Genomic DNA, 17,521 nt, shown 5'->3' on the forward strand with positions numbered 1-17,521 from the left:
ACTTGTTGTTGTAATAATGATAAAGCTTTGGCTCCATTCCCAGACACTTAAAAATGAGATTACCAGGTGGTAAATGAACTGTGTCTCACTATACTTAAGCACAAGGGCACGTTGTGATAAGGAAAATGACCCAGGTCTCTAACATTGACTCCTACTATGTTCATACAACTGCCTGTATCCAAGATTAATTGGATAAAGTGTTTGCATTGAAGACGGAGAATGCAAAAACATGACAAAAATATGCACTTTTATTTTATGAGTTTAAAGAGACATGGCTCATTTTTTGTTCATTTATAATTGCATGCACTTGTATTTATTCATATATTAGAAGCCAGTTTATGTGAACTGCTTGTCGCCTGTTCTGTGGCAGGCGGAGATGCCTTGGCTGTTGACAAAATGCTCAAAATTTTAAAAAAGACAACACTTAAAGTTGTTTTTCTGAATACACTATTACTATAAGTTGTCGTATTGAAATATGATAAACATTTCCATCAGCTGATGACTTCTACACCTCACGATTGACAAGAGAAATGTGTGAGTTAAAAAGTAATGCCATTTATCAAGCTCCATTGACAGATGCTGGGCCTTTCAGGTTGTACACCATATGACTAAGTTACAAAAGCTTTTCATCACTTTTCTGTCCAGAAAAGTGGCCACAAACTACACAAAATAAAGTCTATGGACACTTTTGAACATATTTTTTCATTCTTGCTTTGTACTAATAAGTAAGTTCTCCACAGGTCTTTATAGGAAATTTTGGTTTGTTTTTCATCTACGGTCTCTACAATTTCCTGCATGAACATTTTTTTTCTCTCTACACTGGTGAATAACCAATTTGATTATCCTATACAAACTGCCTTGTATCTGCTCTTCTCCCTCTCTTTAGCCTATATGAGCTTTCCCAAAAAAACTCTCTCCCCCTGTCAGCAATCTGAGCTGGTATATAACCTCCTCCCTGCTGCTAACTCCAACACTGAGAGAGCAAGTAATCTGTCTTAAATATTTATCTTATCTTTCTCTTAGTAGCATCTAAATGCTAATAAAGACCCTGTGCCATATTTCTTCTCCTGACTGTCTAATGTGTATGGTTACCTCCTGATTCTTCTCTGAATAATGATTTCAGAGTAGAAAGGATCAGGAATGTTGGATTTCAACTGCCTAATATTTTTGTTTGGCAGCAGCTTACCCCAAATCTCTCCATTTCAAACACATGGATACTTGGCTGAGCCTGGTATGGGGATTGGGGGGGGGGGGGGCAAATGTTAGCCAATGGCTATTAAACATGTATAGACACAATAACATTTCAGAAAATATAATTTTCTGTAAGCAAAAAAAATGGGTATCTCTTGAAGCTAACACATGAAAATCTTGGAGAATAAAATTATATTGGCCCTCATTTACTATTCTAAACCCGACCTCTTTTGTCGGGTTATTTTTGGCGCATATTTGTCTGCGCCATTTCTCAATTTTGCATTTTGCACAAGAATTCTGACTTGAAATACACCAGAAAAATCTCCAACATACCATGCAAAAGGTTGATTGTGCATTTTAGACATATTTTAGACCTTACTAGATAGTCTTCAAATGTCTAAAAAAGGGACAAGGCTAAGCAGATGTGCAAATGTGCCAAATTTAGAAAACATCTGTGCCCTTATAGAGATAGTATACAGATAGTATACAGAAGAGAAAAGTCCTGTCTAGCAAGGTGATCCAAACCTACTACACATCTCACAGCTTCCATATAGATTAGGCTGTAGGTGGACCTTATAAGTACAGATCATGTATGTATTAAATGTAGTTAAAGTCAATTACATGAGAGAAAAGTCAGGACATTCTAATAAAATATATGAAATGCTTAAATGGGCACTGCCAGATAAAAAAAAAACTATGTTGTACATCTTGGCAAAACATTAACCTTTCTTATATACTTCATAAGAAATGTATATTTCCTTTTTATAGAAATCATGGCTTTGCCCAAAGTCCAGTAAGTGAGTGTGGGCTAGCACTCCTCTGTGCTGTCTGATAGGACAAGAGTGAGCACAGAGGAGTACTATCAGACAGGAAAGAGCACAGAGGAGGGCTATCAGACAGGAGAGAGCACAGAGGAGTACTATCAGACAGGAGAGAGCACAGAGGAGTCCTATCAGACAGGAGAGAGCACAGAGGAGTCCTATCAGACAGGAGAGAGCACAGAGGAGTCCTATCAGACAGGAGGGAGCACAGAGGAGTAATATCAAACAGGAGGGAGCACAGAGGAGTATTATCAGACAGGAGAGAGAACAGAGTAGTACTATCAGAGAGGAGAGAGCACAGAGGAGTACTATACAACAGGAGAGAACACAGAGGAGTCCTATCAGAGAGGAGAGAGCACAAAGGAGTACTATCAGACAGAAGAGAGCACAGAGGAGTATTATCAGACAGGAGAGAGCACAGAGGAGTGCTATACGACAGGAGAGAACACAGAGGAGTCCTATCAGAGAGGAGAGAGCACAAAGGAGTACTATCAGACAGAAGAGAGCACAGAGGAATACTATAAGAAAGGAGGGAGCACATAGGAGTGCTATCAGACAGGAGAGAGCACAGAGGAGTACTATCAGACAGGAGAGAGCACAGAGGAGTCCTATCAGACAGGAGGGAGCACAGAGGAGTAATATCAGACAGGAGGGAGCACAGAGGAGTACTATACGACAGGATAGAACACAGAGGAGTCCTATCAGAGAGGAGAGAGCACAAAGGAGTACTATCAGACAGAAGAGAGCACATAGGAATACTATAAGAAAGGAGGGGGCACAGAGGAATAATATCAGACAGGAGGGAGCAAAGAGGAGTACTATCAGACAGGAGAGAACACAGAGGATTACTATCAGACAGGAGAGAGCACATAGGAGTACTATCATACAGGAGAGAGCACAGAGGAGTCCTATCAGAGAGCACAAAGGAGTACTATCAGACAGAAGAGAGCACAGAGGAGTACTATAAGAAAGAAGGGAGCACAGAGGAGTACTATCAGACAGGAGAGAGCACAGAGGAGTACTATCAGACAGGAGAGAGCACAGAGGAGTACTATCAGACAGGAGAGAGCAAAGAGGAGTCCTATCAGACACGAGAGAGCACAGAGGAGTAATATCAGAGAGGAGGGAGCACAGAGGAGTACTATCAGACAGGAGAGAGCACAGATGAGTCCTATCAGACAGGATAGAGCACAAAGGAGTCTTATCAGACATGAGAGAGCACAGAGGAGTGCTATCAGAAAAGAGAGAGCACAGAGGAGTACTATCAGAAAGGAGGGAGCACAGAGGAGTAATATCAGACAGGAGGGAGCAAAGAGGAGTACTATCAGACAGGAGAGAACACAGAGGATTACTATCAGACAGGAGAGAGCACAGAGGAGTACTATCAGACAGAAGAGAGCACAGAGGAGTACTATCAGACAAGAGGGAGCACAGAGGAGTACTATCAGACAGGAGAGAGCACAAAGGAGCACTATCAGACAGGAGAGGGCACAAAGAACAACTATCAGACAGGAGAGAGCACAGAGGAGTCCTATCAGACAGGAGGGAGCACATAGGAGTACTATCAGACAGGAGAGAGGACAGATGAGTCCTATCAGACAGGATAGAGCACAGAGGAGTACTATCTGACAGGAGAGAGCACAGATGAGTCCTATCAGACAGGATAGAGCACAACGGAGTCCTATCAGACAGGAGAGAGCACACAGGAGTACTATCAGAAAGGAGGGAGCACAGAGGAGTAATATCAGACAGTAGGGAGCACAGAGGAGTACTATCAGACAGGAGAGAGGACAGATGAGTCCTATCAGACAGGTTAGAGCACAGAGGAGTACTATCTGACAGGAGAGAGCACAGATGAGTCCTATCAGACAGGATAGAGCACAACGGAGTCCTATCAGACAGGAGAGAGCACAGAGTAGTGCTATCAGAAAGGAGGGAGCACAGAGGAGTAATATCAGACAGTAGGGAGCACAGAGGAGCACTATCAGACAGGAGAGAGCACAGATGTGTCCTATCAGACAGGATAGAGCACAATGGAGTCCTATCGGACAGGAGAGAGCACACAGGAGTACTATCAGACAGGAGAGAGTACAGCGTAGTGCTATCGGACAGGAGAGAGCACAGAGGAGTACTATCAGAAAAGAGGGAGCACAGAGGAGTAATATCAGACAGGAGGGAGCACAGAGGAGTACTATGAGACAGGAGAGAACACAGATGAGTCCTATCAGACAGGATAGAGCACAACTGAGTCCTATCAGACAGGAGAGAGCACAGAGGAGTACTATCAGAAAGGAGGGAGCACAGAGGAGTCATATCAGACAGGAGGGAGCACACAGGAGTTTTATCAGACAGGAGAGAGCACAGAGGAGTACTATCAGACAGAAGAGAGCACAGAGGGTTATTATCAGACAGGAGAGAGCACAGAGGAGAGCTATAAGACAGGAGAGAGCGCAGAGGAGTACTATCAGACAGGAGAAAGCACAGAGGAGTACTATCAGACAGGAGAGAGCACAGAGGGGTAATATCGGACAGGAGAGAGCGCAGAGGAGTGCAATCAGACAGGAGAGAGCACAGAGGAGTTCTAGTCCACCCTCACTTACTGGACTTTGTGCATGCCTGTGCTTCAGCTTGGACAAAACCATTATTTTATAAGCCATGATTTTAGAAAGGTTGAAGTATATTAGAAAGGTTAATGTTTTGCCAAGATGTGCAACACATAAAAAAGTGCCCATTTAAGTGCTGAATAGCTGGACAAGTCTATGCTATGACTAAGAATACCCAGTTTGACAGTTATTCTTAGGGCCAATAGTGAATACAAATTATGAAAGTCATGTGTGACCAGATTTTCCTCATTTAGGAACGCAGATGTAAACTGCACCATATTACATTTGCCTTGGAGAACATAGCAAATACTAATAAATGTTGGAAAATCATGACATAGGACCAAATGGAATCTGTACCTGTACCGTACCTAACCATTTTGTCTTCACATATATTGCTACAGGAGTGCATGTGAGACTGTGCATTTTGTAACTCCAAAAGCAAAGGCATTGCCAACAGATTGGAAAATCTTTATGCTGCTAGTAAGGTTGGGTTCACATATGTCCGGCATCCAGCATAGGTGAACTTAGGCTAGATCTCGACGCAACTGATGCCATAACTGATGACAACATGCATCAGTTGTCATCAGTTGTATGGCATTGAGTGTCCATTGTTTCTGGACGCTGGACAGTGCCCAGTGCAGTCCAGCGTGTCCAACCATCCAATGTCAAAATTGAGACGCTGGATGATTGTAAACTGTCCCATTCAAATGATCAGTTATAGCATCAGTTTCCCCACCAGACATATGTGAACCCAGCCTAAGAGCTCCTGTAATAATCTGCATTACTATCCTAACAATACCAATGCTTGAGATACTTTAAATCTTTTTGTCCCATCAGAAAAAGGGCATGCAGGAATAGAGAAATATGGTGGCTTACTTTCAGAAATACCAATCTATGAAGGCCTAAAAAAGAACACCAATATCATATACATATGGCATTCTTTCTGGTGTTTTTTGTTTCACCTACAGATTTTTACAGGAGGGAAAACACCACAATGTCTTGAAGAAAAATAACAGCAAACCCAGAACATATAAAACCTGTCACTAAGCCTAAAAACACCAGTAAAGTCAGAAGTGGATCCAGTAGGAAGGAGAAGTATAAGTCCTTTCTTGATATTTCTCATTCCTTTCTAATCCATTTCTGGCTTAGGCTTAAAAACTGCGGTAGCATTATCCCCAAAAACTAGTAGAAAAACAGCCTTAGGATTGAAAAACTTTCACACAAAAAACACCATGTGGGTCTGGCTTTTTTTTTTATTTCCCTATTGACTCCCATCAAACATCTTCAGCATTTCTGGCCCAAAAAACACCATGCAGCCAGTATGGCATTTTTGGGGAGCATTTTTTCACAAAAATGGAGATAGATAAAAAATTGCATTACATTTCCTATTGAGGGAGTACAAATATATTGACTATATTGTAAAAAGATGCTGCATGACACTACTACAGACACATGGTAGAGTTCTCACCCTTTCCTGACATGTGTGGAGAAGAATGGGGACTATGTATTGTAAAGAGGAGGGTGAGAGATTAGTGATGAAGATCATGGGCAGGGAGCAATTGCATGAATGTTAACCCACCCAAAACTATGTGGTGTATTGTAAAACCATTGAGCTTGTTCTGCTGTTGGTCTAAATCATTAGAGTACTGTATACTTACTCAAGGCAATACAGCCCAGGGGACTCATCACATCTATATTAGACATGGGTGACTTGGAGTTCATGTTTTTTAAGAAGCTAGCTTCATACAATGCTTTACATGTAAATGGTGCAATAACACGCAAATGTATCAAACCTTTTTGCACCCTATGTTCTAGTGCTGGCAAATATCAATGTTGGCTAAACTAAACTGATGACTATATGGAATACATGGACACAACATAATAGTGTATCTGTGAGGAGAAAGCCAGTCCATCCTGTGTGAGTACTTCCTGTATATGGCAAAAAAGATTAGGAGTCATGTTTAAAGGAGTTTTTAACATAAGCAAAATCTTATTTTAGGCAATAAAAAAAAAAAAAACTATACTTACTTCCTCTCTTGCCTCGTTGTCTGCCCCACATCATTCTACAAAGCTGTAGATGACACATCACATTGCCCCTAGCAAATCACCGGCTGAGGTGGGACACCGCTGCGACCAGTGATTGGCTGAGCGGCGATGTGATATGCTGTCTACGGCTCCTATAAGTGCATCGTGGGGGAGACAGGGTGCCAATAAAGTAGGCTGCTAGGGAAGTAAGTAAAGGCTTTTTTTTGTTTGTTTTATTACACATCCTGGATATATTTCTTAATAACCCATTAAATTCAGCAAAAACTTTGAATTGTGAATTTAATAAAAGAAAAAAACCTTGCTAGTTCTCCATTTACTTCAACAGTTATGAATTATGGTGAGAATTTATGCTGGTGACTGGTTGTTTTGCACAAAAAATACAACTTTTTTTTTTTTAAATGATCATGTTCTTGGCAAACTTTGATCAATATGGCCATGTTTAGTTGGGTGTGTATGAGGCCTCATGCAATTTGAGAGATTTGCTGTTATTTATGTCATAAATTGGCATATATTATAGCTGATTGCTTTGGCGCCAGCTTATCTCTCCCAGAACAATAGGGTCTGAAAAATCCTACACACCCAACCCTTCTCTCAAGCAAGATCATCTGACAGCAGAGAGTCTGGAACCCCACATACGCCTTAGACAGTCGGTCAACTTTAGCCTACGATGTAAGGGCAACTTAAGACTTATTAATGAAATGGCAGTCCAAGTAAACCTCCCCCTCCAAGCTTTGCACCCAGCATCCCCTTTGGTGTTTCATTGGTGCTGGATAGCTGCACTAAGGGTACATTCATAAGTGCATATTTTGCTGCAGGTTTTCCGCAGTGGATTGTGCTACACATTGAAGTCAACGGGAAGCAAACTCAGCTGTGGAAAATCTGCAGCAAAATACACTTGTGTGAACTAACCCAAATTAGCGTATTTTGTGTCTGTATTACGTCTTTGAAGTCTGTAATATGGAGCTAATGTTAATCTATAGGTCTATTCACATGGCCGCATTAAATATTCATGTATTGAAAAAAAAAGTAGTACGTGCTACTTTCCTCTGTTTTGTGGATGGAACACATCCATTGAAGTCTATGGGGAGGGATTACAATACAAATGCATCAGTATATGATCAGTGTGGGGGAGATTTATCAAAACCTGTCCAGAGGATGCTTCTTTTAGTTTTAACAAGGCCTCTGCAAAATGAAAGAAATTATCTGATTGGTTGCGTATGGGAAACTGGGAAACTTTTCATTTGCACAGGTTTTAATATCTGTATTTTATCAATATTTTCATTCATTCGGTCATCTGTTTTTCCAAGTCTATAAGACAACCTATGCGTATTGCTAGTACACAACACATATACAATGCTGATGAAATACTGAGGACATACTGATTGTATTCCCCTTTAATACATCCATATTACAGATGTACTCCCATACACTCTTGTGAACCTGGCCTGAGAGGCAGTGAAGAATATGGTGTTATGTCTACAGGGCAGATGGGACAGTATATGCAGAAAACAGTCCCACAAATTAGATCAGATGAGATGGTTCACCTACATAGTATAGTTGTTATGGACAATGCGTGGTACCATATGGATATGTTGTTATAGTAACAGCATCAATTAGATCCATTGTAATAGTTACAGAGCAGGTTATAGACACAAGGAATCAAGTATCAGGGGAACATGAAATAGTCTCTGCCAGTCTGGAGCAGGATGACCCAAATTTATTAACAGGTGCAAACCCCTTGTTAAAGTTTGCTCATCTGTGGCCCACACACTGAAATCAAGGCCACAAGCCCACATTGCTAATGCCTGCCCCCTTTTAAAAAAAAAAACTGTCTGCGCAGCATTAAAACGTTGAAAAAGTTTACACATGTTCATATTAGACTTGCAAAAAAAAAAAAAGGATGCATTTTTTTATACCATTCATACAGGACAAAATAAATTCCACCATATTTAATGAAATGATACTTCATTTCTTACTTAAAATACTAACTCAAAACTTTTCTTTTTTAAACAAGCTATGGCTTAAAGGGGTACTCTGGAGGAAAACATTTATTTTTTATTTTATTTATGTAAATTACTTCTATTTAAAAATCTTAATCCTTCCAGTACTTATCAGCTGCTGTATGCTCCACAGGAAGTTCTTTTCTTTTTTTAATTTCTTTTTCAGTCTGACCACAGTGCTTTCTGCTGACACCTCTGTCCATGTCAGGAACTGTCCAGAGCAGGATAGGTTTGCTATGGGATTTTTCACCTGCTCTGGACAGTTACTGCCTACCTGAGTTAGACTTTGCTTTTCAATGGGCCCAAAATAGAAATGTGGGCCACCACTTATATATGCCAAGGCTACAATTATTGATCAATCCAAACTAAGCTATTACCTTCTTGCTAAGTGGTTCCTGATAGGACAGTAATAAGATCTGTTCTTGACATTGACTGGTACCATAGGGCAAACCTCAAGGTAAGAAGGGAAGACACAGAGCAAAGACTAATCTCTTTTCATATTGTGATCTCACTTGCTGCTGAATAGCATTGTGGTTGACGTTTTGTTATGGAGCCAAGGTTACTGGATGCCAGGGCAGCCCAGCCTGTTGCACCTGGTGTTCCCATCAGAGTTGGCTCTGGATCACTGGACACATGTGGCTGGAAATGTATGAATGCAGTAAAAAGCATAAGGCCATCTCAAGCTACATACTTCACTTACATTATCAATTATGAAATAAAGAAATCATTTTGAAAAATAATATAAAAATATGTGTCTGCATTGTTTACCTAAGAACTTAAGAATGGGTGTTATGCATTCAAATGAAGCATAAGAGATACTCAATCCAGCCAGGTTGTGCAGGTTCTCCTCTTCACAAATCCAGTGCTTGATGTATTATGTGTAATAGGTGTTTGTACTACCTCAGTGCACTGTGACTGTTCACATGACTCAGTATATACATTGTGGGCAGCTAATGTTCTCCTGCCATAGGTGTCATTCAGGAGCAACTGCATGTACTGAAAGCGAAACATATCTGTGTGTATATCTACTTCCATGCCAATCCACCCTGCCATACTGCCAGCTTCTCATCCAAGTCCCTGCCCCCTGATCCCTCAGTAACATCACCTACTGGCACTCCTACATATGCAGTGCTGATCCTGAGTGCCTTAGTCCTGACTCCACCAGATCAGTGCCCTGTACAGTACTAGGCACCTCTCATGGGATGGCAGAGAACATAGTCGAATTGTTTACTGGATCTGACCATAAATGATCTACTTTAAAAGTCATGTCATCACTTCCATGTACTAAATTAGAATAGTAGTTGTTTGTTTTATTAATTATGTATTTTTGTATTAGTTATCTTTTTATTTTATGTATTTGTGTATTTATCTATTTAGTGATTTGAATTTCTCTTGCTACCTTCTGTTTTGCATTGAATCGATTTCTACATTTTCGGATTTGGAACAATCTATCCTGGTTTTTATCTGTCATTCTGGTGAAATAATATTTGAAATAAAATGTTGCCATGTGCTCCTCACACTTCCATGCCTATGCTATGTGCACAGTTTATGTGTCTTGACTCCCAATGAATAAATTGCGATAATGACTGTTTCTACAATGAAGTATCAATCCTTGGAAAATTAGCCCAATTAATTAAACCCAGTGTGCCATTCACTGCTCTGGTGCTATGTGTCCCTGATGGAAGCTGCGACTAGATCATAGCCAAGAAGTCAGAAAGTATCCTTACATGATGAAGACAGGAGGCTCATTTATTGACTTTTTATGGAGTCAATAAATGAGGGGGGGGTGTATACATAGTGATATATATATATATATATATATATATATATATATATATATATATATTAATGTTGCTGCTATTATTATTATGTTATTCTTTCTTTTGGTTGCAGCAAAGTCGGGTTATTTTTATTGCAGCCCAATAGACCTACAAAAATCTTAAAATTCAGGTAAAGTTCCATAAACACAGAAAAATATGATTACAATAAAAGATACCTCATTTATTCTATCAATTCTTTTTTTTCTTTCATCTATCCATAAATATTTTCTACTATTATCTCTCTATTGTGTATCTATTATCTATCATCTGTCAATCAATATACCCAAATCTGTCAATCAACCTAAATCTATCTATCTATCAATCTCATATCTATCTTTATCTATCTAGCCCATATTTATCTATCTATCTCATATCTATCTATACCATACTTATCTCTCTATCTATCGATTCTATATTTATTCATTTATCGATTTATTTATTTATTTATCTATCTATGTATCCCATATTTATCAATTTATTTCTCTCTCTCCATATATATATATTCCATATCTATCTATCATCCTCTCTATCTCTGCTCATCCCTATCTTTCCCAAGCTTACTGTACCACATCTGTGTGCTCTTTGTCTTTACAATACACCCTTTGATGTACATTTGGCCTGAAACCATGCTGAAAATATCTAAAGTATTTACAACAGCAGCCTCAAAAAGGAAAACCCGTTTGTTGAGGTCTGCACACAACTCAGAGCTCACCTGGAGGACTCTTTACAAATGACTTTGGGGATAAGGAGCCTTTGAGTAACCGAGACATATGGTAAGGATCTGTGACTAGATAAGACTAAAGTGCATGAGACAGAATCCCAGTACTAATATTAGACTGCAAGTGGTTTGCCAAATCACTGGCTATGTCTCTGTGTAGGATGTACAAGGAGTGGACTTTATTCTTTAGCTCTGCATTAGCTACTCTTAGGGTTCCTCACCTTTATCAGACCTGAGGTACAAGCCTGTACCAGGTAGAGTTAAATCTACAGACAGCTTGAGAAATGTCCCTTGATAATGCGCATGTACATCTTCTGCATCACAAACTTTCCTAAAGCCTATAAACTTTTACTACCTGCTTCTCTACACATCCCAAAGTCTCATCAAGTCACCTATATTTCTACCCAACTTCTATACAACATCCATTCAGATAGTTTTTTCCTGATCAACTCACCTCTCTGCTATGAAGTCCTTACTTTCCAAAGGTATATTGTAAAATATAATGCTACAGTAGAAAACCACATTGGAGATTACATCTAGGTCATCCCCCTAAACCCTTTATCTACCCATTACAAGCTACAAATAAAAGATGGAATACATCCACTACATGAAATGGCACACTTTGATGAGACAAGGCATTCTGAATAGTAAGTTTACCTCGAAATTCCTCAATGGTTAAAAAAAGAAGGGACAAGCACCTCCTGGATTTGCCTGGAGTCCTTTTGGCAGATGAGCTTTCAGGAGGCGACGTAATCCACACTAACTGCCTTGTCCCACTGTCCCAGCATTAAAGAGACCCAGCAGCTGCGATGGTGGACAGTTAAGATTATATATGATGTAAATACATTGTAGCTTTGTCAGCTCCCCCAAACCATAAAACTTACTTTAATGACATCACGTGCTCCAGGAGAACCATTCAGGGTCCTTCCTTATGGCCATCCACATAAATAACCTTTCAAAACTTTTAAACTACTAAATTCACGTAGAAGCCAGAAGTATTTGCCCTAATGTTCTCTCTTAAACTAAAAGCAGTCATGGACTTAAAATCTGTATTAATGTGTGCCTAGCTAACCTTACTAAAATAGAGGTCACTCTTGTTACAGGAAAGGTAAGTGGCCTTTTTCCCTATCAAGAATTTTCCTACATTTCTTTCTTCTTTTTTTTTTCTTTTTTTCTTTTTTTTTTTTTCTTTTGCTATTTAATCTGCAAGATGACTCAGAATTTTAGTCTGAAGTAATTGCTGCATTATTCAGATACAGCTGTCCGGTGATGTCAGCTACTTGTACTGTAAGTGGACCTGATCCCTGTTCTGCTAGGGTTAATGTGTGGGGGATTATTATACAGTGCACTATTATTAGAGATGTGAGCTTTTATTAGGTTAAACTACTTGAACTAAGATTATAACCATTGTATTATAGAGGGGTTTGTGGTATAAAGAGAGGGTCAAATGGAGCACAGCTTGTAATATGTACAGTCAGTGGATTTTGTCAAACCTTCTTATTCAGTAATATTGAGTATAAGGAATGAGTGTTAAGTCTGAGTGGCCCAGATAGATACAGAGTTACACAGAGGTGTGTGTGTGTGTGTGTGTATATACTTATATATGTGCATGTATAAATGTGTGTGTGTGTATATATATATATATATATATATATATATATATATATATATATATATATATACTTGATCATGTGTTACTTACAGTGTGTTACTTATTGTAATATGAGTTGTACTAATAGACTATATATATATATATATATATAGACACACACACAATTGGTCATTATGTTATATTATGCATTATTTGGGGGGAAAAATCGAAACTGAGGGGTGATGTCACCACCATGACAGACACTATTGAAGAACCTGACAGCTGAACATCAGAGAATCTAGGAAAATCCAGGCTGAGAAAATGATGTATATACCTGACAACATCAAAAAACAGCAAAACACAGTACAAGGTAATTACAGGCCGGCCATAAAACGTCTACTAGCTCTTGATATTTCAGCAATCTGTGATTAAAAAGATAAAACAGCAAGTTTCAGGTCTAGGATTCGTCTTCAAAGGCTTCCAATATCAGGAAGCTGTTCTTTTGTCTGCAACGTGTAACGGAAGTGCCATAAAGTTTTATGGTCCCCTTAACTTATTCCAAGCATTTGTCCCTACTGTAAATAGATCTTAGGCCAGATTGCAGATAACACAATGGAATCATTTTCTCAGGACTCAAGTCTTGAGGTGAAATTTACACACCAAGAGAACAATTTTGACTGTGTGAGGGGTATATACCATCAGCTCTTTGGGTTAGTTTTAGAATATAGATCATCATATAAGCTTGGGGACTCTGGAATATAAAAATCAGGATCAAAGGTCATTCCCAGGTATGTCATTTTCCTATATTCCTTTCCAGATTAGATTTGATCTTCTATAAGTTGTAATATACTATCACCTATAGAAATGGACATTGTAAACCATTTGTAATTGTAATACAGAATTACAGAATTTGGCATCAGAATGTATCTATTTCTAGAGATGATAGATAGATAGATAGATAGATAGATAGAAGATAGATGATAGATAGATAGACAGATATAGATGATAGAAAGGTAGATAGATAGAGAGAGAGAGAGAGAGAGAGAGAGAGAGAGAGAGAGAGATAGATAGATAATAGATAGATATGAGATAGATAGATAGATAGATAGATAGATAGACAGATATAGATGATAGATAGATAGATAGATAGATAGATAGATAGATAATAGATAGATAGATAGATATGCGATAGATAGATAGATAGATAGATAGAGATAGATAGATAGATAGATAGATAGAAGATAGATTATAGATAGACAGATATAGATGGATGGATGGATAGATAGACAAACAGACAGACATATAGATAGATAGACTAAACAGAGATTATTTTGCCATTTATCTGTTTCTTCGGAAAGTAGTATGTTTATTTGCATATATATATATATATATATATATATATATATATATATATATATAATGCTAAATTATTATAATATAAGATTATTTAGCTCTACTACATCAGCTCTGTTAAAGTGTGTGTGTGTGTGTGTGTGTGTGTGTGTGTGTGTACACATGAAACAACCAGATATAACCATGGATACAAGTTGTTTAGTTACTTAAACTCTCATTATGTACAGAATGTATGTCTTATAGTAAGATTGCCCTCCATACAAAATACTGGTCCTACAATTTACTAAAGACACATGGGATGTTCTGAACATCTCTGACAGAAAAGCCACCATATGCCAGTCCTGTAGAAATGAAATTGAAAGCAAAGATAAAGTTGACATCTAGTTCAACTGTTATATTACTTGCAGTTTATTCAATATGACAAAATATAGGATTCATGATTTCTCACATATGAAATTCAAAGCAATAAATATATGAGTTACATTATTGAGTAGAACTGACTAGGAAGCGTTATATTAAAACAATGACGTACAAATTGTGGCTTTATACAATTCAGAATTAATTACCAAAAATAAACAAAAGCTTAAAAAAAAACAACAACAAAATACAATAAATTACACTAAAAAAAAGACAAGTCTAATGGTTCCCTCCATCATGCCCCTTCATGGTCATGGATCCTACATAGAAACACAGTATAACAAATTATACCATAGTGTACGGGAGATGTGGACGATTCTGACCCAATAGAAAAGAGAACAGAAATACTACCTATCAATGGGACAGAAAAATAACAATTTCACTTGGTTTAATGGAGACATTATGGAGACTATACAAGTGCATGGACGGAATACCAGGATGTACACACATTCTAGTGTGTATCTACAATACTTTATATAGCAAATAGTAAAGTTTCAGCTTGAAACTTCAACCTTGTGTTCTTTTTCCCTTTATATTTCCCCTAAGTGGTCAGCGACCCCCCTATTATAAGCACAATATAATACAGCCACACTTTCCCTGCCCTTTCAGCCCAGTAGCCCAATTAGCATTTTTTTTCTGAAGAACTTTCCTTGACCCTGGACAGATTGTACGTCTTATACAATACAGCCTGGACGTGTAAACTGAAGCAAGGAGCTGCCTAGAGATTTTCTTTACTCCACCTTGAGACTCAAATTGGTCAAAATAATACACTTAATGGACAAAATACAGATCTATACACAATCTATACATGAGTGGGGTGTCTTAGGGAGATCTTGGGTGCAGTCATGAAGATTTTACCTTCCCTTGATCTCTTCGACCTCCCCTCATATAAAAAGGGAAAAATTAAAAGTTTCTGAAAGTAGATGTAGTAAATAGCTAAGCTCCTCGAGGATCCTTCTTAAAGGGAGTCTTTGCTTTTGACTTTAGAATCCTTCTTCCACTTCATCCTTCGGTTTTGGAACCAGATCTTGATCTGCCTCTCGTTTAAACATAGATTGTTGGCTATTTCAATGCGCCTGCGACGTGTCAGGTATCTGTTAAAATGAAATTCTTTCTCAAGTTCCAGGGTTTGGTAGCGAGTGTAGCTCGTCCGGGAACGTTTGCCATCAGTTTCTAGAGAGAAGGTAGTAGGGTTGAGTATTTAACAAAAAAAAAAAATGGGGATAATAAAAGGACCCTTAACAACACAACAACAACAAGAACAAAAATCCCCAAAACATGATACCAATTCCCCCTTGCACTATGCATTATGTTTCTCACATGCAAAATGCTCACACATTTACATACGTTTTTGTTTTTCATATACAAAAGCAAAACATGCAATTAAAAAAAGAAAAAACACGACCCCAGTGCATAAAACCCCACTACTTAAGATTATTTTGCTGCGACCACAGGCTCCAGACATATTAATAAATAAATGTATATGAAAAGTTATTTTTTTGTAAGAAAAATCTTTTTTATTCTGCCCCCTAAAAATGGAATTATTGTCTTTTCTCCACGTTTTGTTCCTATGATCCAATTATGCTGTCATAAATTTGAACGTCTATAGCCTGTAAGCCTTTTAGTGGACAGTTTTACGAGCAATTGATGCCTAAGTCGTAAAATTTACGACCTCAGGTTTTTTTTTATTATTTGCCCCGCATGGCCTATAAAAACCAATGCAAAACCCTATGAAACAAAAGCGAGAAGTGAAAGTTTACCATGGCTCATATGCAGTTTGGTCATCCAGGGGTATATTTGGGGTGGCTGCTGCTGCTGCTGCTGCCCCTGCTGGGGTTGTTGCTGTCCTTGTGGGGTTGTTTGTACCGGCTCTGCTTTGATGTTCTCAATCCCTTTAGATCTGTCCTCCAACGAAGTGCTCCCGGCTTTTTGATTGTAAATCCCAGGGCTCAGGGCACCCTGCTCTCCTCTGCCCAGAGTGTGCCCAGCAGAGCCCATGACAGTACAGGAGGGCCGGTCAGAGTTGTTGGTGGGGTTTGAAGGCATGTCCAGACCGTTTAGAGAGTTTGAAGAACCAGGAGAAGGGAATGTAATGCTGAGATCCAACCCACTGTAGCAATACCTGGATGAAGGGACCTCGGATACAGATCCATAATTCCCATAACTTTGCATGGAATAGGCAGGAACATTTTGACTTTGCTTATAGAATGAATTGGCTACGTATGAGCTCATAGCTGCTGTTGCTGCTGCTGCTGATGATGATTATTATTAGTATTATTATTTTTTGCACCCTTTGATTAGCCTTGATTTGTGGCTCTTTGAAGTTCAGGGGTTTTGTTCTCTAAAGTGCAGAATTTATAGCTGGGGAATCCTCTTTCTTTATTCTATGTGCTCTGCCCAAATATGGGATGTTTAAATAGAATCACGTGACTCTGTTGGCCAGTCATAAATTTGGCTTGATGACCCCAGGAGGTTATTGATGGAAGCCTGTGAAACGTATCTGATATGTTGGCAGAACAAACTCAAGGCCCCAAGAAGAAAAAAGAAGACAATGAGGCCACAGCGTCACCTGGTGCCAGTAGGGTGGTACAGCACCAGCTACTAAACATGGCTGAAGCCACCATTGGTGTGATAGATCAATGAGTGACTCGCATAACTTGTATTTTTATAACTATATCCCCGACGTGAATAATTTATTCCAGTAGTGGTTGACCACCAATTGAACAAGGAATTTAATGGCTGAACATTTTCCCCAAGACTCCCATTGAAAAACATGGCATTTTACTCTTATTTTCTCCTCCCTGCCATTAAAGTGGATGTAGCCTCTCTATTATTAGAATAGATATGTTTAATTAGGCAATTAGCATATTAATTCATTGCACCTATAATGTCATTTAATCTCTTCTTTATTGAATGGGACCGACCAGGAACCCAGCAGCCTACCCTTAAAGGAGACTTACA

The 17,521-nt window shown here is 38.8% G+C and overlaps 2 protein-coding genes across 3 annotated transcripts in view; both read right to left on the bottom strand.

The window, feature by feature from the left end:
* HOXC4 (homeobox C4) overlaps positions 1–17,521 on the bottom strand; it is a 124,422-nt gene that overhangs the window by 58,596 nt on the left and 48,305 nt on the right. The window lies entirely within an intron of this gene.
* HOXC5 (homeobox C5) lies at positions 15,519–16,792 on the bottom strand. Its single transcript, XM_056562812.1, has 2 exons — positions 16,321–16,792; positions 15,519–15,733 (listed from the first exon to the last, which is right to left on the bottom strand). The coding sequence occupies exons 1-2, from the start codon at positions 16,790–16,792 to the stop codon at positions 15,519–15,521; spliced, it is 687 nt and encodes a 228-aa protein (XP_056418787.1).

This window comes from Hyla sarda, chromosome 2, assembly GCF_029499605.1.
Source record: "Hyla sarda isolate aHylSar1 chromosome 2, aHylSar1.hap1, whole genome shotgun sequence".
Lineage (NCBI taxonomy): Eukaryota > Metazoa > Chordata > Amphibia > Anura > Hylidae > Hyla > Hyla sarda.

Coding starts and splice junctions, on each gene's coding strand:
- HOXC5 (XM_056562812.1), bottom strand. CDS start 16,792: ATGAGCTCATACGTAGCCAATTCATTCTATAAGCAAAGTCAAAATGTT. Junction 15,734..16,320: donor CAAACTGCATATGAGCCATG/GTAAACTTTCAC, acceptor CCTTCTCTCTAG/AAACTGATGGCAAACGTTCC.